Here is a 25,542-nt window from a genome sequence, read left to right on the forward strand (position 1 = left end):
TCACGCTTCTGAGAATAACAAATATAACACAAGCGATATTATAAAATGACCTTTTAGATTTTTTTTATAAATATTTTGTGTACATTTTTCAAAGGTACTTTAAGCTGTTCTTTACCTAATTTCAAAATTTTTGTGACGTAGCTATATTTGACAAATACTTATTTCTGTCGCTGTTGCAATGTAATAATTGAATCGTTAATTAGGATTGTAAATTAGAACATTCTAACAAAATTTACATTGTTACTAATATATTATTTATTTGTTTTTTATTATTTTTATCAAATAAGATTTCATAGTATTTCCGTAAATGATTAAAATATTTTTAATATATATATATACAGACATTTTGCGTTAGAATTTTAAGGCATTTTAAATTTCACTACATTTATTCGAGTAGGTAACACGTAGTACAAGTCTACAAATAATCAAAATTCAGTAGACTCAAACAACCGTTCGTACTATAATAATATATTTCCATTACACTACTATTATAATATATTATGCAGAATACTTTTATAATGATTATTTTTCTTTCAATCTCTTTCTGTATATTTTTTATTACAATGCAGTTTTTATAACCATCTATATTTGATTAACCCCTCTACTCACGGATGGTGGTTACGCAAAAGTAATTGATACGAAGGGAAATATCATTATTAGTAGCATTTATGTTATCATAATCAGATTGATAAGCCAATATTATCGTTGATTTATGTATCTACTATAAATATTACACAATATAAACGATAGGTATCGCATTCTATACTGCTTGTTTGTAAATACTTTTAAAATCGTAGGAGCAAGTGTACCGATGTGTATCAACAATATTAAATCTCAAAAATTTAAAAGTAGTTAAATACTTACCACTAACTTATCCTAAAAATAATGTTAAGTGATTGATTTTGTAGTAAATTTTTGACAATTGTGTAATGCTTTAATGTATTGTGCGATTCCTTACATATATAATTAAGACATAATGAAGTGGGGCGTATTTCAATGTTAGCATAAGTATGTGCGAAATATTTATTAAACATTGATGTGAAGCCAGTGGAATAGTGAATTAAAAACAAACAGTAGTAAACCAATAAACAAATAAAACATACAAAATGGAACAGAAAGATAATCAACCTAGTGACGTTCAGGTTGAGCAAGCAGAAGTGAAGACCCGTGTTGATCTAGACAAGATCTTAGTAGAAGAAATCGGTCAAGTCGGATGGTTCCAGCTACGGACGTGGGCATTGGCGGCATTTGCTGTAATATTTAGCGGATTTGCGGCCACTGAATATGTGTTCTCAACGGCGAGAATTGACACCAGGTTTTTTTTTTAATACTACGTCGGTGGCAAACAAGCATACGGCCCGCCTGATAGTAAGCAGTCTCCGTAGCCAATGTACGCCTGCAAAAAGAAAGTAATAAAATAAAGTAAAAAAGGTATAAAAGTAACAAAATTTACGAATAAACTAATGTGTTATTTAATTATTTAAACTATCTTGTTATATCTACTAGAAAAAATGTAATAGCCAAATATATGTCATTATTAAATGCTAGTCAAATAATTCCAAAACCTCAAGGTTTGGCACTAATAGAATTGACAATTCGAATTCTGATGATTATTGCATAATAATCGCCTTTTATAGTAGAAAACTGTGCAGTGTTAAAAAGGTGAAATACAGACATTTCTGACATTTTAAAATTACAAATAAATTTCATACTACTGGCTACTGTTTTTGTGCTCACCTTTTGGCTCCACTTAGATGGAGGTCCAGAAAAACAGCTCTCAAAATTCTCCTATGTTTATTTTTAAAAATACAATACGTTACACAAAGGTATTTTGAATTTGCCATTTTTTAAACCTGTTTAATTTTGCATATATTGTAGTTTGCAATTTTTTTAAACCACTGTCATTTATTGAACTATATCTAATGTTTACCATGATTAATCAAAAATGGAAAAGATTTACCTCAATTATGAAAATTCGCGATAAAAGACCTTGTAACCTCTAAAAATTTTATGCATTTTGAAAGACCTCCTTCTATACTAGTGCCCCTAGCGGCGAAATAAACCGCTTCAGCCCTCATTATGAATATTTTTTAGATAAAAGGTAGATATTATTATAAATATAATTGACTTCCATAATAAACTCTCTAGTTAGTCTTTGGCAAAACCAATCTCACTTGGAACCATAAAGTGAATAATTGGCAAATATTCCGTTATAAATGAATATTATATATTTCACCATTAATTTTAAACACCATCTGCAGCGTCTAACGGCCCAATTGGAACTTTAAGATACGTCAAATATTAGGTCTAGATACGATATGGGTCGGACATGTCAGTGTCGAAAGTGACGGTTTTGTTTAAAGAAACGTCAAGTGTGAATCGGGCCGGAAGCCTTAGACTGATTTGAGCGTTGTCATATTTATTAAATGTAAGGTATTTCAATTCATACATAAACAAACACAAATCACAACGTTGCTTTTCAGGTGCCTCATCTCCGAATGTGAATCTACAGACCAAACCATCGAGTTCGCACCATCATGGATCTTAAACGCTATTCCACCTTCTGGTTCGTCATTTGACAGCTGTCAGCGCTTCGCCAACATTTCGACCAACTATCTCAATGAAGTTTGTCCTGCTAGTCTGTTCGATTCTAGCAACGTCGTAGATTGTGAAGAGTACGTCTATGAGAATACTAACACTGTTGTTTACACTGTGAGTTTTAAATTTAATTAAGATTAGAAATAAACGATAGTGGTCAAAATGCTTATTCTCTATAGATGATACCCAATGGCATCACATATATTGACGATGATTGAGTAACACATGAACTGGTACAGTACCGAAAACTTCGATGTCTACCTTAGCTCAACAATTGCTATAGAAGAATGTATTAGAAAATATTGACTCCTCACTAAACTGGAGAGAACATATTAGTTCAGTGTGTAAAAAACTAGACCGTTTCATTTTCGCCCTAAGAAAACTACGTCAGTTTGTATCCTATGAAGCGGCCCTTACAGCTTACCACGGTTATGTCTCATCTATTCTCAACTATGGTCTCATCCTATGGGGTAACTCTGTGGATATGGAAAGAGCATTAAAAGAAAATGTGTTCGTTCAATATGTAACGCTCAAATTGGCAGTAGCTGTAGACCATTGTTTAAAAAGCTCAACATTTTATCGTTAGCATGTATTTACATTCAAAAAATTTGTAATTTTGTTAATAGGTTTCCAAAATACTATGTTAAAAATTCTGGAATATATTGTTCAAGTAACCCTAGACCACAAAACAAAAATATTTTAAATCAACCGCGCTGCATGACTGACATTTATAGAAGGAATGCTCTAGCCGCCGTGCAGGTCAGGATCTCGACGACACAAATAAAACTTCGATTTATAATGAAGTGAAGTATAATCTTCCAAAAGGTACTCGTTTACAAGGGTTCTTGCCAAAACGGTTAAATGTAGAAAGTGGGTTTTGATAGTATGGAGTGATTTTCAATATTTGATCGGTACAAAAGGTGGTTTAAATTTAGGTGCTTCTGATTGACCGCGATACAAACTATGTGGAGCGCTCCTATTGGTGCTTTTGAAAAGCCTCCGAATACTAGCCGAGCCCGACGGCTGCGTTTAGCTACTGCATTGAGAATAATTAATTGCATTCGCAACAAACGCTTACAATGCGAGTATTGATATATACAATAAATTACCAGTCCTAATAAAAGCACTCGAGGGCAAGGAATTTACTAAAAACTAAGATATTGGCTCATTTATCGATGATTTTATACTATAAATGATTTTAGAACCATACGGAGTGATGTGTTATATTACAACAATTTCTTATACTACTTAGTGTCTTCTAATTCTAATCTGAATTTAACTGACTCTTACTGACTCTTTTTTTTACTGATGTTATGTTACCATTTGTCGCATAAATCTATGTTGTATGTTATCCTAAGAACATTTGCATACTGTTTAAAACAGTTGAAAAGGTGAAAATTTCTTTTTACACTGATATGTATTACACATACCTTTACCCTTTTTATGGGAATAAATTATTGTTAGTTAATTTATTTTATTTTTTAATTATATTAAGTAAAATGAATGCGTACACGACAGGAATATGATAACTACTGATGAAAATGTAAGAAATACAAGAGAAGAGAAATGAATATTTATGAATTTCGATATCATATAAATACTATGTAGGCAAAAAATTATCGAATTTTTATTGATACAAGAATTACTTAGTATGTAAGGATCTTATTTTATGCGTTAGATAAGTGAAGGTTAGATTAATCTTAACAACCGATAATATATAAATTTCAGCTTAAAAAACTACAGGTAACGAATTATGAAAATAAAATAAGATAAGAGCTCAATTAAAATATCGATAATAAATCAATCAAAAATATCATAATTATCATTAATACCAATAATTGTGTAAAAGATTACTGTGATATACAATACACTCACGGTCATTGAAAACGGAATATTGTGTAGGTATATGAATTTTTGTAAAGTGACCAGTTTTGGATGCTAATAAGTGTAGTGCTGATAGGTACTACTCGTATCGTATATACTTGAGAATCATTAAGAAACATAGTTTTTCTAAAACAGTTTAGTAATATGTATTTGATTATCTAATACCCAGCAATTATGCAGATAAATAACAATTGTCCGGGGAATTCACATATTATCGGTTACATTTTGATACGGCAGCAGTAACGCTGGTTTAGTCAGAATCGGAATGTAACTATAACACATTTAAGTATTTTAATTAACCGATCCTGATTTCTACTAATTTCAGTTCGGGCTAGCTTGCCGGGATTGGCAACGCTCCTTCATTGGTACTGCGTGGGCGCTCGGGACACTGGCTGGCTTACCTATTGCAGGTAAATTAGTCAATTTACTTAATAAAGTACAATAATTATAAAAACATATAGTTGTCTAAGTTACGGAAAATTATAAAAGTAATGAATCCAAAGCAGTCGCTAAGGATTAAATAATTATAGATAAGAAGATAAGTAATAATATAAGTAACTATTTATTTACAGCCAAAGATAAACACTAAGATGTCCCTTATTTCGCGGTTTTCATAGATTAATATTTAACGCATACGCGTAAAATGCGCAAGATAATGCATAAATATAATGAGTAAAATAAAGATGATGACACAAGCGGTTTTTAGGGTTTCGTAGTCACCATGTCCGCCTGCGTCCGTCCGCGGCTTTGGTCCGCGATCTTTAGTGCTAGAAAGCTGCAATTTGGCATGGATACATAAATCATGCATGGGAAGAGAACGGTAAAATAAAAAATGCAAAAAATAAAAATTAGGGTACCTCCCACACAAAATGCTTTGTTGTTGTTTAGTTTTTGCTTTGACCCAATAGTATAGAGTATCGTTGGATAGGTCAAGACAAATAAGCCATTTTTTGATAAAGTTAATATTTTCGGAACTAATCGCTCTGAAAAAAAAAAATGTGTCCCCCCTCTAACCATGGGTCCACAAAATATAAAAAAAAATTGAGAAAATCTTAGTAAATACTTTCAATTAAAACTATAGCGAACATGATCAGTCCAGCCGTTTATGAAATTATTGCAAAAATCTTCTCGTCTTAGTAAAAAAACGTACAAAGCGCTGCGAATGTACTACCTTTTGCTTGTAATGTACCTACATGATACTTACTTACTCAGTTCTGACAGAATGGTAACTACGAAATCCTACAATGAGCATGACCTGCTCCCTCCCGACGTGCTCTTCGCTGATTTATTCTATTCTAATTACGAGTACGAGCATATCAGCAAAGATCATCGGAAAAGGAATATGTAATATGTTTATAAAACATCTTCTTCAATAATATGTACAGTTGGTATTGATTTTTTGATGACGTGATTTTTTTTTTGTGGATTATAATTTATAATGATGCTCGTGTACCAGGATTTGTATCCGACCGATGGGGGCGCCGTACAGCACTTATCATCAACGCATTCATCCGAGCATCCCTTGGTCTGGGCCGTTCCTGGACTAACACATATGTGGGCTTCACTCTTCTGGAGTTCCTTGAGTCCGCCTTGGGTGGTGGTGTATTCACCTGTGCTTATATTTTAGGTAAATCTAAGACACGTAAATGCGAGCCTCATGATACGGCACCACGTCTGTAGCTGATGATTTTTACTTTAACAAAACTTCAATGCCTACCTTTTCATAGGAAGAAGCCGTTTTCATAGGATTATAATAAATTCCACTATCTTGTGACGTTTTAGGCACACCACAAGGCTCTGTCACAGCAAAATCCTCAGAGTGACCTACCGACTTTATGCATCACCAGTATATGGTCAAGACGCATGCCGTGGCACATCACGACTGAGGACGTTACGGCTATAGACGAGATACCATATCACGAGGTTCTTCAATGAATCTAGATGCATACAAACTGAGCTGTCAATATGTGGCACAACTTCTATAAAAAAGTGTAATATGCCAGTTCGTCCATACACGGGAAAATATCTTGTATGGGATTTAACTGTGCCACAGCACGCAGTTTCAAGAATAGCGCTGTTCCCATGAATGTGTTAACTTTACTTATACCTTGGTACAATACACTACCCAAATATAGGATCTTCACAAGCGGTAGCGTGTCTAGCCAAGTTCAAAGAAAAATGAACTGGCTACGCAACCGTGTGTAATATTACACGAAACATTTTGAGCTACTTTTGACCCCTTGACACCTTGGAACCTATATTTACCTATAAAAATGTCTATATCATCAACATGAAATTTGGCACATTTATTCAAACCCCTCAAACAGTTATTTATATTATCGTTTAAAAACCGGCATTTTTGAGACTGACTGACTTATAGATCAAAAACTTTTCAAAAACCTAACCCACTTCCAGATGACATAGAAACTTGAAATAAGGCATCAAGGTAGACTATTAGGTACATAATGAGGTAAAAATCTAAAAACTGAAAATTATTGACATTTAGAGGAAAATCAATCATATGTTGATAATTATTAGATTAATTTATACTTATGGATCAAAAACCTAACCCATTTCCAGATGACCTAGAAACTTGATACTTGGCATCAAGGTAGACTATTAGGTGTTTATATCTAGAAATTATAAAGGATTTGACTTGGCTAGGTTTTACCAACGAACCAAATTTTAGAAAAGAACATAGACAAATATAAGCGCTTATAGGTACGTAAAAATAAGCCAAGACAAGTCTTTTATCATTTCAGGATTTTCTACACAGCACAGAACTTGGCACCCATATAGATCTCAATCCAATTGTCAGCGTGTCAATAACGACACATATTCTTAATATTGAACTTAGCTCTCATTTCATCTTTATGTTTTTGTTGGGTTTATTTACATGTCAACCAAATAAATATCTTATCGCAGTGTATACAGCAACACACACACACACACACAACGCCACAACGTTGAATAAAGACGAGATTGAGGAAAGTCACGAAACTTATTTTTTTTATTTTTTCATTGAGGTAGTATCTCACAAAGTTTTTCTTCGCTGATCTTTATGTAATAAATATAAATTCGGCTACCACTTCCTATATGTATGTGCCAGTAATCGTCATAATTTAAATATTCGTAGACAAGCCTCGCCGAAAATTGCATCTATTTTGTGAATGTTACTTATATGAATAATATAGCTCTTCATTGAGAAATGTCTATATCATCAACATAAATTACTGATTTTAAAGAAGATCTTCTATAAAAATACACAAAGACATTTAGTTTTTATAAGTGTAAAGTGTAAATTGATATAGAAAGACACAGTATGTATTAATTGACAATTGTCATTGTTTTGTGCAGTGATGGAGATGGTTGGACCTAGGATGCGAGTCGCGTTCGGAACATCGATGAATTCATTCTTCTCGGTCGGCTGCGTCATCGCTGGGCTATTGGCCTGGGCTTTTAATGACTGGCGCGACTTAACCCGCGTTTTATATACCCCAATGTTGATCATGAGCTTCTCACTCTGGTTCGTCCCAGAATCAGTCCGCTGGTACATGAGCAAGGGACGTTACCAAGAATCTGAAACTGTTCTCAAAACAGCAGCAAGAATTAATGGAAAACAACTGTCAGATAAGTCGTTGGAAGCTTTGAGGGAATCAGTGGAAGAAGAGAAGAGAAGGAATGAGACGGAAGCGGAGAATAAAACGAACGAGCCGTGGTTAATAGTCCAAGTGTTTAGGCATAAACAGATCTTGATCCGCTGTATAGTGTCGCCTGTCTGGTGGATAACCTTTACTATTGTATACTATGGATTGTCTATAAATGTTGTGAACATATCTGGAAACCGTTATTTGAATTATGTGGCGGTATCAGCTGTGGAGGTTCCTGGCTATTGGACTTCAATGTTTTTGTTGGGTATCATTGGGAGGAAACCGGTGCTTATTGCCGCGTTTTGGGTCTGCGCCGCCTGTCAAGCGACATATATCTTCATGCCTGATGGTAATACTTGCTTTTATTATTTTATTTTAAAATTCATGATTCAGATTAAGTTGTTGCCTTAGAAATTGATTAAAGTTTTGGTAGGTATTTTTGAAACTACTATCAAAGTATTTTTCAAAATAATCGTAAAATCTTGACATTGATTAATATTTAATAGCATCTTTATTAAACAAAATATGCACGCATACAGTTGTTGTTGTACCTATGTGAAGTAAGACGAAATGCATTTGATCATAAAGTAAATACCTATATATGTAGTCTGAGATTCGATATTTATTTTTTAAGGTTACTACGAAGCCTCTCTAGCGGTCTACCTTATCGGAAAGTTCTCCATCGCCATGGTGTCCGCAGGGCTGTACGTGTATACAGCGGAGTTGTATCCTACCAGAAACCGCCACAGTCTGCTAGGTTACTCTTCTATGGTCGGAAGAATCGGGTCTATTCTAGCCCCCCTCACTCCAGCTATGGTAAGTAATATTTTTCATAATCATTATAAAACCGAAAGACGATTGTTTTAAATAACGAGTTTATAGAGTTCATGTGGCAAGCGAAGAAGATCATATTATAAGTATGTTCAGTATCTCGGCCTTTCACTATTTCGGTGTTAGATTTTTATGTAAGATCGGGAATCATACGATTCTTTAAGACTATTCGTGTCAATCCTAATAACCTTTCATATTACATCGCACATGGTATCGGTACTTACCAAGTTTAGTATTTATCGCAGGCAATGTTTTTTTTTGGAAAAAACAACACTATAGTGGTAGTGTATGGAAGTTCATCACCAAAAAGCTTTTTACATCTTGTAGAGTCTTGTGGCGTTATTAATTAAACATTTGATCAATCATCATCAATTACGTCTATCATGTCTAATAGTGCAGTTTGTTAGAAAAATACAAAATATAACAGACCATTGCCAAATTTTATAAATAAGAGGTTTTAGTTTTCATTACATCTTTAACAGGGCAACTCCACATTCGACGAGCTACCGTTTGTCATATTTGGTTGCTTCGCGCTTCTCTCCGGGTGCTTAGTATTCATAACACCAGAGACCCTTGGTGCCAAGTTCCCTGATACCATGGAGGAAGCTTCGGACATTGGCAAGCAGAAAGATGGCGCTAAATAAAAATATGAATATTAGTAAGTTATTTTTAATAACTTATAACTGATGTATCAGTATTGCGATACAACGAGGAAATCCCGCCAGCATCCTTGGTACAATGCCTCATGGGCCTGTTTTAGATTTAAGCTAGTTATAGTAATCTTCTGTATATATCCATTATGTAAACTGTTATTCTTGTAATAAATATATACCTTTAAAAAAAAAGTTTAACCCAACCTCAATTCTCTCCCTCACTCAAATCACCGTTGGTAACTTGGTAGTAAAATGATATTTATTTTACTTTGGATATTAAGCCCCGTTATCAATGCTTAATTGAAAAATTGAATCGGCAAAACTACTTTTTCTGTAGAGAGCCCCATAACTTCACTCCAACTTTCCCCAAGTAAAATATGAAAGTAATAAGTTTACAAAGATTTTTTTTATTATTATGAAAATTATACTTAATCTGAACCCTACATGTTGAATTACTAATTGCCAATTTGATACAAGTGGACTTATGATTCAATGGTAGTTTTATTGTTATTTTTTATTAGTCTCTGTAGTTTCTTATAACTATGCAGTTCGTATAACAATCTATATTTGATTAATACTCATTTATAGCGGTTATGCTAAATAAATTGATACAAAGCGAAATATCATTAGCATCTGAGTTATCAGAATCAGCCTGATAAACTAATATTTTATCTTTCATTTAAGTACCTACTTTAAATATTATACAACATTAGCGATAAGTATCGCGTTGTATGTTGATTACACTGCTTGCTTGGAAAGATTTTAAAGTACCTATAAAAACTTTATTTAATCTCAAAACGTAAAAATAATGAAATATTTTACTCAAAACAAATTTGAATAAATTTTTTAGTGAGTGATTTTTTTGTAATAATTTGTAGTACATTTAGCTATTTCAACACTTACGATTTTATAGTTTTTTGTGTAATTTCCGATTCCTTATACATATACAACTTATTAAGATAGAATGAAGTGGGGCGGTTTGAAATGAGGCCATAGGCATCTGTGAAAAACAGTATATTAATGAAATTGAATATTGATGTGAAGCCAGTGGTGGGCCATTCAAAATGGAAGAGAACGATAATGAGTCTGGTGACGTTAAGGTAGCAGAAGTGAAGACTCGTGTTCATCTTCTACTCGTGATCTTAGTAGAAGAAATTGGACAATTCGGATGGTTCCAGCTACGGACTTGGGCGTTGGCGGCATTTGCTGTAATATTTAGTGGATTTGCGGCCACTGAATACGTGTTTACGACGGCAAGAATTAATACAAGGTATTTGATTGTGTCAACATTAATGTTCACTATGTCGTTTAGTCCGAAAGTACATAGAAGATTATACGTAATTATTAGATGCCTTTTGAGAAATTTCCGAAACTCAAGTATTGTTGCTGGTTGGATGAGCAAATCTTATTCGGACTGTCTATTGTTATATTTTGTTATCTTATAAAGTTATACATTCTCAAATTGTGCAATGCTGACAATGTTCACAAAAAATGCAGAGAATATGAAAAAAAAATCTTTATTCGCTGAATGGTGAGAAATTAATTAAATAATGATATGAAACATTTAATATCCATCGGAAGATATTTCTAAAAGACTTCTTAAAAAATTCAGACATCACCTTTTTTGCGAATTTTATTATTAATCGCTTTCTCAACAACAATCAATACTGCCTGTTCTTTGTCATGTTTATTGAATGTAACTAATTTTATATTCCAATTCATAAATAAATCATAAATTAAAATTTTGCTTTTCAGGTGTCTACGGTTTCGCCAACGTTTCCATCAACCAGCTTGATGACGTCTGTCCTGCTAGTCTGTTCGACTCTAGCAACATCCTAGATTGTGAGGAGTACGTCTATGAGAATACTGACACTGTCGTTTACACTGTGAGTTTTAAATTGAATTAAAATTATAGGTCAGGTAAACGATCTCGTGCTCGACATGCTTATTAAGCCCAATAGATTACATCCTGCTGTCACATATATTGACAATTATTTATGTTTATAGATAGACATACACTGTGACAGTACCGAAAATCACAGCTTAACATTGGCTACGAACGAAATTAATTATTAAGTAAATTGCTTTCAGACTGCACTTGCGTTATTATTAAAGTATTGCCGGGCAGAATTACTGCTGCAGCATTGCCACTTCGTGCATCAAGGCAGTCAACTACCATACAATACAGCATCAGTAACGCTGGTGAAGTTTGAATCGGCATATAATCTTAATACTTTTATTCGATCTAATGATACTGTTTTCACCTACTTTCAGTTCGGGCTAGCATGTCGGGATTGGCAACGTTCCTTCATTGGTACTGCGAGGGCACTTGGGTCACTAGCGTGCTTTCCTATTACAGGTGGAAATTCTTTCCCTATTTAACTAAGTACCTGCGAAAATACGAAAGACTCGTTATAGTTGACGTTGCTGCAGGCGGTTGCCACAAGTTACTTAATTTCAAATCTATGACAATAGACTACATTCGGTAATAATAATATATTAATTATGATCTTGAATATGACCTCTATTACTCCAGCTTCATCGTGTAGGTTTAATATCAATATAATGATGCTGTGTTTTATATAATTTAATCAAATAATGGTACTGTAGGATTCGTGTCGGACCGATGGGGGCGGCGTACAGCAATGATCATCAATACTTTCATCGGTGCTTCCCTTGGCCTGAGCCGTTCGTGGACCAATACATATGTGGGCTTCACTTTTCTGGAGTTCCTTGAAGCCGCTTCAGGCGGTGGCATCTTTAGCTGTGCTTTTATTTTAGGTAAGTTAATGTTATTATAGTTTAAATGAAAGTTAGGAAAGCCAGTACCTAATAAGGAAAGGAAGGAAAAGATAACATATTTTAATCTTCATCCCTGATACATAACGGCTTAAACTGTTAAATATCAAATTTATATTCGTAGAAACCTAAGAACATAAGTTCCGAGAAAGCCCAGCAGCATGCTTTACTTGTTGGCTATCAGTGACTGTAATTGAAATGAGATCAGATCTTTATTGGATAAAAGTAACATTTATTTCATATTCGTAAAGAAAACTTAAGACTGATAATTGCTCACTCATATATTGTTGATTTCTTCACTTTGACAAGTGTTCATCACCATCAACTTAATTATAAACTTCATATTAAGGTTTTATACAAATGTATATAAAATATTTTGTAACTAGATAATTTAAATAATTGTTTTACATTCCGATTGTTTTGTTCAGTGTTGGAGATGGTTGGACCGCGGATGCGAGTCACGTTCGGGACATCGATGAACTCCTCTTTTTCGGTAGGCTGTGTCATCGCTGGCTTATTGGCCTGGGCTTTTAAAGATTGGCGTTATTTAACACGCGTTTTGTACACCCCAATGCTCATCATGAGCTTTTCACTCTGGTTCATCTCAGAATCGGTCCGCTGGTACATGAGCAAGGGACATTACCAAGCATCTGAAACTGTTCTTAAAACAGCAGAAAGAATTAACGGAAAACAACTTTCAGACAAGTCGTTGGAAGCTTTGAGGAAATCAGTGGAAGAAGAGAAGAGGAAGAATGAGATGGAAGCGGAGAAGAAAACGAACGAGCCGTGGTTAATAGTTCAAGTATTCAGGCATAAACCGATCTTGATACGGTGTATCGTGGCGCCTATCTGGTGGATAACTTTTACTGTTGTTTACTACGGTTTGTCTATCAATGTTGTGAACATATCAGGAAACCGCTATTTAAACTACGTGGCGGCATCGGCCGTGGAGATTCCTGACTATTGGACGTCAATGTTTTTATTGGGCTTGATTGGGAGGAAGCCCGTGCTCATCAGTGCTTTTTGGGTGTGCGCCGCCTGTCAAGCGGCATATGTCTTCATGCCTGACGGTAATATTTGCTTTTATTATTTCATTATATTATATTAATACTTGTCTAAAACATTGCCTTACAAACATACATTATTTTAAATGCCGAAGATCGGATAAAATACACGAAAACAAGACAATAAGAAAAATTAAGCTGTTGCCTTACAAATTGATTAAATTTTTAGTAGGTATTTTAATCTAGGGTCAAAATATAGTAGGGTTTAATGGTTATTTAACATCATCTTTATCCAACAGAATATGGACGCATAAAGTAAATATTACCGCTTTGAAGAAATGAATTAGATGTTTATTTTTTAAGGTTACTACGAAGCTTCTCTAGCGGTCTACCTCATAGGAAAGTTCTCCATCGCCATGGTGTCCGCAGGGCTGTACGTGTATACAGCGGAGTTGTATCCTACCAAAAACCGCCACAGTCTGCTAGGTTACTCCTCTATGGTCGGAAGAATAGGGTCTATTCTAGCCCCCCTCACTCCAGCGATGGTAAGTTTAGGGGCTGCGATAAAGTTAGTAAAGTTTCCTTTTGAGGGTAGACTCATAGTAATGGATTTCTTATTAACTAGTGCTTATATACAGTGGTTCTGTCGTAACACTACATTCCTAATCTACTGCGATACAACGTTATCTAAACTGGATCAGCGCATTAACTTAATGTCGAGTTATCGTAATGCAGTAATAAGCGCTGGTGGCCTAGGAAGCGCTGGTGGCCTAGCGGTAAGAGCGTGCGACTTGCAATACGGAGGTCGCGGGTTCAAACCCCGGCTCGTACCAATGAGTTTTTCGGAACTTATGTACGAAATATCATTTGATATTTACCAGTCGCTTTTCGGTGAAGGAAAACATCGTCAGGAAACAGGACTAATCCCAACAAGGCCTAGTTTACCCTCTGGGTTGGAAAGTCAGATGGCAATCGCTTTCGTAAAAACTAGTGCCTACGCCAAATCTTGGGATTAGTTGTCAACCGGACCCCAGGCTCCCATGAGCCGTGGCAAAATGCTGGGACAACGCGAGGAAGAAGAAGATCGTAATGCAGTGATAATGTTTTGCTGATCCGCAGAATAAATAACATTTGTCATCATCATTATAAATTTATAATATATTATTCAAAGACAACAAACTGGACAAAAGAAACTTTGGGAAAGTCAAGACCCTATTTGATGCCACTATTTGTATTTTGTAGTCCATAGCCTTGCCTAGTAGTGCTTACCTACTATTGGTACCTACCAATGGTTTAGTACTTTTTTGTTACCACGAAGATAAATGTATATAAATATTTACTTAGCGTAATAGGCTATCGGTCAGTCAGCGATAATGCTATTTTGCGGAAATAGCCTTTTCACCGATCGGGTATCACCGATGAAGGTTAAAATTAGTCTTAGTCTTTAAAATCGGTGTTTCTTTAACAGGGCAACTCCACATTTGACGAGCTACCATTTGTCATATTTGGTTGCTTCGCGCTTCTCTCCGGCTGCTTAGTATTAATCACACCAGAGACCCTTGGTGCCAAATTCCCTGACACCATGGAGGAAGCTTCAGACATTGGCAAGAAGAAAGATGGCGCTAAATAAAAATATTAATTGTAAATGGAGTTACTTTTCATTATAAACAATTTTATCCCATTCCTCGATTTTCAATCAATTTTAACACAGCCTATATCACCCGCGTCAAAAAAACTAAGCGATTTACATTACATTTACGAAAATTGGTTGAAAATTTTACTCATACTACTAAAATGATGACCCTGCCGTTTCAGACACTAAACTTATGGGTGATGGCCACTAAAAAGTCGATTTTGAAAGATATGACATTGGTATTGTGCAATCCATTTATGCGACTGCGCGCAAGTTTTTTTAGTTAGAAACAAAATTTTGTTACCCACTACTGTGATTGGTTATTTCGAGAAAGTTTAATTGCTTAGCAACATTGGCAGAATCTGTCACGTGAATCAGATAATAATTTGTTTTATCTCTGCGCATGTGCTGCTGCAAGTACACAATAAGATTATCTTAAGTAGACGAATACAAAACGATAGAGATACAGAAAATTATCTGTTGGACTTTATACCTTAATATAATATTCACAAAGTTCGGAAGACTTTTCCACTTGCTTGCTTTTTATTGTCTAGACAATAGAGTTCAATGAAAAACTTAAGCAATTAAGTGGCTGATGATAGTGATGATATCTCGAGTTATCTCACAAAACACGTTCAGTCTCACACCTGTCTTTGAATTATTTGTAGAGAGTGGATTTTACTTACAGTGTGTGAATGTACGAATTGAGTTTTACCGTCGAAAACGATTAGTTTTTTACTATTTATTTTGATAAAGGAAAGAAATATTTTACATAAACAAGATGGCAAATTATTTCATTTCTTTATTGACTAAGTTGAATTAACGATATTAATGTAAGTAATATGATGAGCTATCAAATGAAATAAAGTTTCAAACATTGCTAGGAGAATTCATCAACTAGTTATTAGTAAGTAGTTAAAATGAACGACAAAAACGCTCACCCTGATGATTCTAAAACAGAAGAAAACACGGATATAGATCTGGACAAGATCTTGACTGAAGAAATTGGACAGTTTGGTTGGTTCCAGCTTCGGACAGTGACATTAACAGCGGTTGCCGTTATATTTAGTGGTGTTGTTGCCATTGAGTATGTTTTTACGACAGCAAGGACTAATACTAGGTAAATTTTATTAAAAAGTTACGTTTCTATGAAAAGACTTTAATGGTTTTCCAGCTGAGAACAATCCCCCTGCTACTCGTATATTTCATATAAATGGAAGCTTAGGGTAACTGCAAGCTTAACTGAGTTGATGCTTTGGTATCCTAGTGATACACGGCCCGATAATTTGAAGTCGCAGAGGTCCTGGGATGACTTGCTTAGTAAAAGGACTGCATTCCAAATACTCAAACTTTGAACAGCTGTACGACATTATCCCGGTTGCAGTGGAAACCGGTGGATACTGATGTTCTGAGGGGAAAATATTTATTAAAAATCTGGGGCAGCGTTTGACAGAGCGAGGCTGGAGTACCCGTTCTAGCTCGTACCTGGTCCAACGAATATCGCTGGCAGTGCAGCGCGATAATACGGACAGCATGTTTGGAACTTTTGCACCGAGTATGTCTCGTCCCAAGGATTGACGGGAAGGTGTAGGTAGTGTTAGCTTTTTGGACCAACCTTGTAGCGGATTTTATCTTGTAATTTTTGAGGGAGACTGTGGCGGATTATCACTAATGTAGAGTGGACGAAGTTTGTTGCGGATGACGTTTAGTACGCTTTTGACGAAACCTGCGCTGTGGTGTGGATAGGATATCCCAAGTTAGAACGTTCCGTGTCCAGGCCGGGGCTTCCGACACTTCGTTTTTTATGACAGGTGACAGGAAAAAACGAAGTATCGGGCGCCCCGGCTTGGGCCCGGACCGTTCTAGCGTGAGTCATCCTTTAAGGTCATGGCTTGTATTTTAAATCTACGTTTTGGATAAATACTGGATTTTATTTATGACGAACTTAGTTCCTAACTTCCTACGTTGTCAATTTTGTGTGATCATTTAGGTAACCTGACTGTATTTCTACTATAATTTCAAAAAGTAAGAGATTAGCAATCACATTACGTATTAAGTTTCAAACAACATACAAGTACATCAGTGCATAGAGAAAATACACAAATAAGTAATTGAAATAGGTTTACACAAACTTCAATGTTTATTGTTTTTCAGATGCTTAATACCCCAATGCGAATCAACAGATCAATCCATCAATTTCTCTCCACCATGGATCCTTAATGCTGTCCCGGCAGCAGGATCCTCATTTGATGGCTGCCAACGTTTTGCCAACATTTCTACCAATGATAATGCCAACGTCTCAGCAACTTGCCCAGCTAGCCTATTCGACACTAACAATGTCTTCAACTGTGAGGAGTTCGTCTATGAGAATACTAACACTGTTGTCTATACTGTGAGTTCCGATAATCTTCCAAGACCGAGAATATACCTGTTTCTGACAAATTATGATGTGGTGTGGTTTTCTAGTTTGGGCTTGCATGCCAGGAGTGGAAACGCTCTTTCATCGGATCAGCGCGGACTATTGGTACACTCTTTGCGCTACCAATTACAGGTACATATTTCCTTTAATATCTTGATAAAATGTCCGCATAAAAAATATAATAGTTCTATTGTACGAATGAAGAATACGCATATTATAAATAAATAAATAAATAACCGCACCCTCGTGAATTAGGTACTCATTTAAAATAATTCCAATACGCTTGTATTTTATATCGTAAAGTAATTAAATAATAACAATGACTGCAGGTTTCGTGTCAGACAAATGGGGACGGCGAACAGCATTGGCCATCAATGCGGTTATCCGGGCCAGCCTCGGGCTATCTCGCTCTTGGGTCAACACGTACGTGGGATTTACTGCTTTGCAGTTCTTGGAGGGCGTATTGGGGTCTGGTGTCTTCTCTAGCGCTTATATTCTAGGTAAGCTTAACAGGTAATTTTCTTCTTATTATAACGTAATGTTTACCATTTGTAAATGTTGCTACTTATATGTATTTATCATGTCATTATATGATGTTACTAAATAAATATTGTATTGACTTATTAAAGAGCACTTGAGGCTTGCTGAATAAATTTTTGAATTATGAATTTGAATTTTGAGTTTTATGTAGATTCTTCGCTAGTTTTTGTCAGACACGACACGACACGACATTTGATTTTGACGAATTTTTGATACGACATTTTTTAAACTCCTGCTTTAATTGATGTATGTTTCAGTAGGTTAAAGCGATACTAATAAATGATTCGACGTTTAATTGCCACATGCGTTTAATTGCATGTAAGCACAGTTTGTGAGGCCAAAATCGGAAGTGCCACAGATGTGGGTTGGAAACAGCGAGGCCGTTTTCGGGTCGAACACAGATGTGAGAATATGATCATAAAAAATGATGAGAAAGAATGTAGAATGCAAATATACTTTGTTATTTTTTTTATATAATATTTTACTGTCTTCTTGTTGCAGTTATGGAGCTGTTGGGTCCGAAAATGCGCGTCATCGGTGGAGCATCTATGAACACGTTCTTCTCTCTTGGAAGCATCTGCACTGGTCTGCTTGCCTGGGCCGTACAGGACTGGCGACACTTGACCCAAGTCATCTATATCCCAATGCTCATCACAAGTTTCACTCTTTGGATCGTCCCAGAATCAATTCGCTGGTACTTGAGTAAAGAACGTTACGAAGAATCTGAAGCTGCTCTTAAAACTGCTGCCCGACTAAACGGAACACGTCTTTCTGACAAGTCTCTACTGGCTTTAAGAAAATCGGTAGAAGAAGAGAAGAAAAAAAAATCTTTGGAAGCATTGCAGAAACAAGCCGAGCCTTGGCTGATAGTTCAAGTGCTTAAACACAAACAGGTTTTGATTCGATGTATCGTGTCTCCTGTTTGGTGGATTACATATACTTTTGTGTATTATGGACTTTCAATCAACGCTGTAAACATCACTGGTAATCGTTACTTGAACTTCGTGGCAGTTTCGATTATGGAAATACCTGGATACTGGACATCAATGTTTCTGTTTGGGAAGATTGGACGAAAACCTGTCCTCATCTGTGCTTTTTGGTTATGCACTGCATGTCAAATAACATATATTTTCATGCCTAAAGGTAAGCTAGAATCTAAATTTGAATTATATGGTAGTTTTACCAGCTATAGTAATGATTAAACTATGCATATTTTAGGTTACTACGGAATCTCCCTGACGGTGTATCTAATTGGCAAATATGCCATCGCCATGGTGACCTCAGCGTTGTATGTTTACACAGCAGAACTGTTTCCTACCAGACATCGGCATAGCCTCTTGGGCTTCTCCTCTATGGTAGGAAGGGTTGGCTCTATTATAGCTCCACTAACTCCTGCCATGGTAAATAACGTTTTCTAAAACATTTGAAAATGTACTAAGCATTAAATTATCAGCTACTTAAGAGGGTTTTTCCGCTTCTAAATATCTTCCATTCTCCATGATTTTGATGAAAAACTAGGTTTATAGGTTTTTATTTTTTTCAAAATTTGCAAAACAAAAATAAAACTTAAAAAAAAGGAATCCTATAAACCTACCTATAAGAATATATTATGCTGAAGCGATCAACATCAAAATCAAAGTGATTTGTTTGATTCCATATCGGGAGAAAACGGTTTTCCCTAACTTATTAGTGGAAACTGTTTTTTCCCGAAATCGAATTTCATAGAAAAAATTCCGTTATTTCGTTAAATTCGAAAAGCTATTCTTCCCTCTTAATTACTGCTGAAGGGAAGGGAGAAAAGATACTTAAATTTTAGTTGCTATGTCTAGATTTAATTAAAACTGTGTAAGTTATAATTAAGGCATCCTTAGTTAACTTGTTCTCTTAGTCATGAAGGATTTTACAAAATAAAGTGCCGTTTTCATCTCAACGTTAAAAGTGACGAAGGTATATCTTATTTAGCTTATGTGTGGTTCTTTATACATTTTCAGGGCTACTCTACGTTTGAAAAGCTACCATTCGTGCTATTTGGAAGTTGCGCTTTTCTGTCGGGCTGCCTCGTATTTATCACACCTGAGACCCTCGGAGCTAAGTTCCCTGATACCATGGAAGAGGCTTCTGACATTGGGAAAAACAAAAGCGTCTCTTAATATGTAGATTCTACACATAACAGCAACACAACTTATCTAAACATTGGCAGATCTTATTTCGTTGAAATAAAGTTCACGAATAGATAGGTACGATTATGTTTACTATAATAAAAGTGATACATGAAAAATAAAGTATATTTTATAGTATTTTAAATCGGTTTGATTTAAAGAAAGTGTTTAGGGCAACGTGAAAAAAAGCAGACAAAATGATCAATACGATTAACATTTATAAACGTGTTGTTTTTCCGATCTAGGTTCTGAAACTCTTTTCTTTGTTTAGATATTGAATGACATTGTCAGCATCTGTAAGGAGACTTTCGCGATAATGATATTTTTTATCTTTGAGTACTTATATGGATTTAGAATCTATTCTTATAGTGAGAGCATCGTGGCAGACAAATATAGGTCTATGTTAGAGGAATATTTAAAACATATTTTAGTTTATGTTATAATTATAAGCAGCAAGTGAAAGAATAATTTTGTAATGTATCAACAGATCTACTTTTATACAACTATGTATCTAGGTAATCTAGTACATGTTTGAAGAGCTACAATATTCTCATATTACAATGTTGATACTTGGTACAATGTTTATTGAGTTTAATTGCGTATTTATTACATACACAATTGTTATATGCCCAGCTATTGTTTTAAAGATTTTATATAGGTACTTACACTTTGTCGTAATAAGATATGAATAGTCTGACTTATTGACTCAGATATCCTTATCATCTCAAAAGGATGAGACAGTGCACAACTTATCATCTACAAAGTCGACTGACACGTGTATAACATAAATACGAACCTGACTGATAAATACATAGTGAATTCCATAACTTGCAAATCCGTAGTATTACAAAACTAGACATATTGGCACCATAATTAATAAACTTAAAGCCATTTTGGATAACTAGTTTGCTTTAGTGTTGACTTTATAATTAATAACATATATAGGTTTCGTATTAGGGACGTCCATGCCTTGATGAGTAATTTAAGTACGCGGAAAATCTCTGATGATTAAGAAACAAAAGTAAAGAAATATTTAAGTTAAAATGGAGGCGAAAAGTAGCAAACCTGCTGACGCTAAAATGAAACAAACAGAAGCAAAGACTGGAATTGATCTGGACACAATTTTACTAGAAGACATCGGACAGTTTGGATGGTTCCAGCTTCGGACAGTGGCGTTGTGTGCACTTGCTGTGATATTTAGTGGCTTGGCTTCATCAGAATTTGTTTTCACAACGGCTAGGATAAACACCAGGTATGTAGGTATATGTATTATAATTGAAAAACTAAAAAGTAGAAAAAGAAGTGTGTTCCTAAAAGCAAATATTGAAATACAATTGTAATCCGAAACATTGGGAGAAAATTAAAGAGATATGATAGCATCAGGAGCAATGAAAAACCTCAGCATTTTTTACAGATGTCTTATTCCCGAGTGCGAATCAGACGAACAAACTAATGAGCTTTCGCCATCTTGGATTATGAACGCTGTCCCGCCTTCTGGCACCTCATTCGATAATTGCCGGCGCTTTGCTAATGTTTCTGCCGACATCTTTGCTAACGCCACTTGCCCCGCTACGCTCTTCGACTCTAACCACATTGTCGGCTGTGAGGAGTTTTTTTATGAGAATACTGACTCCGTAGTTTACACTGTGAGTTCGTGTTTTCGATGACATCTTAATTGATACTTTTGTCTTCCGACCAAGTTCCTCGTCAATTATTTGCTGTTAATATTAAACTTTTTAATGACGATTTTTATTCATTTTAATAAACGATTTTTATTTTCTTAAGAGTCTGTTACACTTGTCTATATGTGTAATTAACTTGGTTTTCCAGTTTGGGCTGGCTTGCCAGGAGTGGGAACGTTCTCTTATCGGGTCCGTGCGCAAAATTGGCACCCTTGTTGCACTACCCATCACAGGTAAATTATCTTTAAATTAGCTTACACTGGCAGATAGTGCATGCAGGCTTTAACAACTAATCTATGAACTGAGAACTGTACACGGTTATTGAATAATTTGGTTTCGTTTTTACGTGTTCACCATTCATTCATATCATTTTCTCATTTAAAGAAAAAAGCTGTTTGATATTATTTCTTCTTTAGTTTTTTCTTTTCTGTTACTTATACTGCTTACTGCCAGCCTTTCTCTGCAAACGTTTTGTCTGGTTGCCCTTGGCATAGCTCTCTCCCATATTCCTCCACGCGTCTCTGTCCAGAGCCTGTCTTCTCCATAAGGCTCCAACTACCTGCCTGAACTCGTTTTTTTCTGTTATCTGATGTTACTTACAGGGTATGCATCGGACCGTTGGGGAAGAAGAACAGCGCTGGCTGTCAACGCCCTCATTCGCGCCTGCCTAGGATTGGCGCGCTCCTGGGTCAATACGTACGTGAGCTTCACTGTCTTGCAGTTCTTGGAGCCCGCTTTTGGTTCTGGCGTCTTCACCAGCGCTTATATTTTGGGTAAGACTTATTTCATATTTGTTTTATATTAAAATCAAAAAGTAATTATCTTTGTCAAATAAATAAAAAAACCCAAGTCGTTTTAAGTCGTTACAAAAGTTTTGATGATTTAAACTTGCATTTCTTATTACATGCAGTGATGGAACTTGTTGGACCACGCATTCGAGTTGTTGGTGGAGCATCCATGAACACTTTCTTCTCTGTTGGCAACGTCTACACTGGTTTAGTCGCCTGGGCAATTCACGATTGGCGTCAACTTACCCAGGTCCTGTATGGGCCAATGATCATAATCTGTTTTTCATTTTGGCTCATCCCAGAGTCAGTCCGTTGGTATATGAGTAAGGGACGCTACGAAGACGCCGAGGGTGTTCTTAAAACAGTAGCTGGCTTTAATGGAACACGCCTGTCAGAAAAATCTCTGGAAGCTTTAAAGAAAGCAGTAAATGAAGAAAAGAGAAAGAAAGCTGTAGAAACAGTTGAAAAGCCGAACGAGCCCTGCTTAATGTTTAAAGTGATCAAGAACAAACATGTCTTGATTCGATGTATTGTGTCACCCGTTTGGTGGATGACTTACACTTTTGTATATTTCGGCCTCTCGGTCAACGCAGTTAACATATCTGGTAACCGGTACCTGAACTACGTGGCTGTGTCGGCAGTGGAGATTCCTGGATACTGGACTTCGATGTTTTTGTTGGATAGGATTGGGAGAAAGCCTGTACTTATCAGCGCGTTTTGGATATGCGCCATCTGTCAAGCAACATACATCTTCCTTCCTCCAGGTAATTAAATTCGATTTAGAGTCATAGAATGACATTATACATAGGTATACGGATTATACAAATCAACGGGATTTTAATAGAGGTCCGATAAGTCAATCGAGCAGTTATGATTAGGAGAGTATCATAGGTCTATATATCAACAACAGACAGATCAAAGTTCTCGACACTCGAGTAGCCTCAAAGCCTAAAATATTATATTTCACAGTTTTGAGTTCAATATAAAAGTACTGATATGAATTGAGTTTTGATACTATGCTTCTTTATTTGGTTTTAGGTTATAACGGAATATCCCTGACGGTGTACCTCATTGGCCAGTTTGCTATCGCAATGGTAACGACAGCGGTGTACGTGTATACGGCAGAGCTGTACCCGACCAGGTATCGCCACAGCCTGCTGGGCTTCTCTTCCATGGTTGGGAGAATCGGCTCTGTTCTAGCTCCTCTTACTCCAGCTATGGTAAGTATGATCCAGTCATCAAATCGATCACATTTTCGAGCGTTTTAAATAGTATTGTTTCCAGAAAGGAACCTATATCCAAACTGTAATATCCAATTAAGGTGATTTAAGGGACTCCACCATTTAAAGAAAGCAAATTTAATTACATTTTATACAAAATGCAGGCAGGCTAATGCCTGATATGTATGATTTATCTGAAAGACTGATGAATGATGTATGACTTTTTATCAATGTAAATGTGTTAAGGACTTTTATGTGAAGGATTTTTATTTACAGGGCCAATCAACATTCGAGGAACTACCATTTGTGCTATTTGGAAGCTTTGCTCTTCTCTCAGGCTGCCTTGTATTCATCACACCTGAGACTCTTGGAGCCAAGTTCCCTGATACGATGGAAGAAGCTTCGGATATTGGTCAAAAGAGAGAGAGATAGGTACTAAATAAATATGCTGGATTGGCGCTGATCTGTAATATGTGTTTGAATAAATATATCAAAATTAATAGAAAATGACTAAAATAAATTTGATTCGAAGAAAAAGTTTAATAAGTAATAGACATAAAACAAATTGTAACGTTCACCAAAATACCGTTTTCTTTGTAACGTTGTTTAAGAAAGATAATTACTAAATAAGTCGCTCGATGATACGCTTTTTTTAAGCTTTTCGTTTTATTTATTTATTTTAAACTTTATTGAACAAATACAAGTACGTAAAAACGGCGGACTTAATGCCTTGAGGCATTCTCTGCCAGTCAACCAGTCAGTCCGTTTTTATTTCTTTTTTAGATCTCTTGTATAATATGCTTCACTTAACTTGGCATTATACACAGTTTATTGTATATTAATCATTGCCATGCCTTTTCGTTTGAGTTATCAAATTACTTAAAAATATTATCTACAACGTTAATTATCCACGGAGGAAAATGGAGACTACGTTTGTACTAGAAGCGGTACGTGACGTGTCAATACTTAATAAAACAGCAGTTTTTCTTTCAGTTCATCATTTGTATTCCCAAGAAACCCACACAATTATAAGACAAAACAAATCCACTGTATTTTTCTCTAGCTCCGTCTACGGCGCCAGTCTGGATATGAACTCATAACACTTTTATGAGCCCCGCACGACGGCCGCAGATAATATGGCGGGCGTTAAAAACGGTGCAACCGGCCTGTACTGTCATCTTAATTAAAATCTACTATTTATCGCTGGTAGCGGTGGACAATGACGTAATAGTTGGGTCGTTTACATTTCTAAATTGTGTTTGCGTTAGATTAGTGATATAACGTTTTTCTTTTTTTTCTCTATTGTGGTACTCTTACTACATATACTCTGGAACAGCGGCGACGTTGTCAGAAGAAAATTTAAAAAATGGGTGCGAAGAGTGGTCTCCCATAGGAAATATGAATTTCGCGCCTTTTTCTACGGACAAGTTGGATGTGTTTCAGTATTATCCATACTAATATTTTATATGCAAATGTAACTCTGTATGTTACCTTTTCACGCTTAAACCACTTTAGATGACTGAGTTAGGTGAAATTTCGTATGGAGTCCGTTTTGAGGCCCGGGAAGTATATACTATACTTTTTAACACGTGCATCATCATTCAGCGCAGAAGTGGCGGACAGAAGCTAGTACAGAATATCATTATTTCATTACGGGACTTAATCGCGTCTAATTAAGTTTA

The 25,542-nt window shown here is 35.7% G+C and overlaps 3 protein-coding genes across 5 annotated transcripts; all 3 read left to right on the top strand.

Moving 5' to 3' along the window:
• The first annotated feature begins 370 nt into the window (after nucleotides 1-370).
• Nucleotides 371-15,100, top strand: LOC133523054 (organic cation transporter protein-like). 2 transcript variants are annotated; one of them, XM_061858562.1, is made up of 7 exons: nucleotides 371-1,315; nucleotides 2,484-2,712; nucleotides 4,808-4,892; nucleotides 5,939-6,109; nucleotides 7,840-8,481; nucleotides 8,767-8,948; nucleotides 14,888-15,100. In XM_061858562.1, exons 1-7 carry the CDS (start codon nucleotides 1,107-1,109, stop codon nucleotides 15,047-15,049), a joined length of 1,680 nt encoding a protein of 559 aa, XP_061714546.1. In that variant the 5' UTR covers nucleotides 371-1,106; the 3' UTR covers nucleotides 15,050-15,100. The 2 variants fall into 2 exon arrangements, with proteins under 2 accessions (XP_061714546.1, XP_061714545.1); XM_061858561.1 differs by lacking the exon at nucleotides 14,888-15,100 and adding an exon at nucleotides 9,446-9,808 and having other exon boundaries at nucleotides 373-1,315.
• A 134-nt stretch (nucleotides 15,101-15,234) lies between these two features.
• On the top strand, nucleotides 15,235-20,308 carry LOC133523055 (organic cation transporter protein-like). 2 transcript variants are annotated; one of them, XM_061858563.1, is made up of 8 exons: nucleotides 15,235-15,749; nucleotides 15,937-16,172; nucleotides 17,207-17,444; nucleotides 17,519-17,603; nucleotides 17,801-17,971; nucleotides 18,513-19,154; nucleotides 19,230-19,411; nucleotides 20,003-20,308. In XM_061858563.1, exons 2-8 carry the CDS (start codon nucleotides 15,973-15,975, stop codon nucleotides 20,159-20,161), a joined length of 1,677 nt encoding a protein of 558 aa, XP_061714547.1. In that variant the 5' UTR covers nucleotides 15,235-15,749; nucleotides 15,937-15,972; the 3' UTR covers nucleotides 20,162-20,308. The 2 variants fall into 2 exon arrangements, with proteins under 2 accessions (XP_061714547.1, XP_061714548.1); XM_061858564.1 differs by having other exon boundaries at nucleotides 19,230-19,366.
• A 112-nt stretch (nucleotides 20,309-20,420) lies between these two features.
• On the top strand, nucleotides 20,421-24,852 carry LOC133523056 (organic cation transporter protein-like). The gene is made up of 7 exons (XM_061858565.1): nucleotides 20,421-21,422; nucleotides 21,585-21,816; nucleotides 22,001-22,085; nucleotides 22,455-22,625; nucleotides 22,763-23,404; nucleotides 23,679-23,860; nucleotides 24,137-24,852. Exons 1-7 carry the CDS (start codon nucleotides 21,214-21,216, stop codon nucleotides 24,290-24,292), a joined length of 1,677 nt encoding a protein of 558 aa, XP_061714549.1. The 5' UTR covers nucleotides 20,421-21,213; the 3' UTR covers nucleotides 24,293-24,852.
• The last annotated feature ends 690 nt before the right edge of the window (nucleotides 24,853-25,542 follow it).

Source organism: Cydia pomonella, chromosome 11, assembly GCF_033807575.1.
Source record: "Cydia pomonella isolate Wapato2018A chromosome 11, ilCydPomo1, whole genome shotgun sequence".
Lineage (NCBI taxonomy): Eukaryota > Metazoa > Arthropoda > Insecta > Lepidoptera > Tortricidae > Cydia > Cydia pomonella.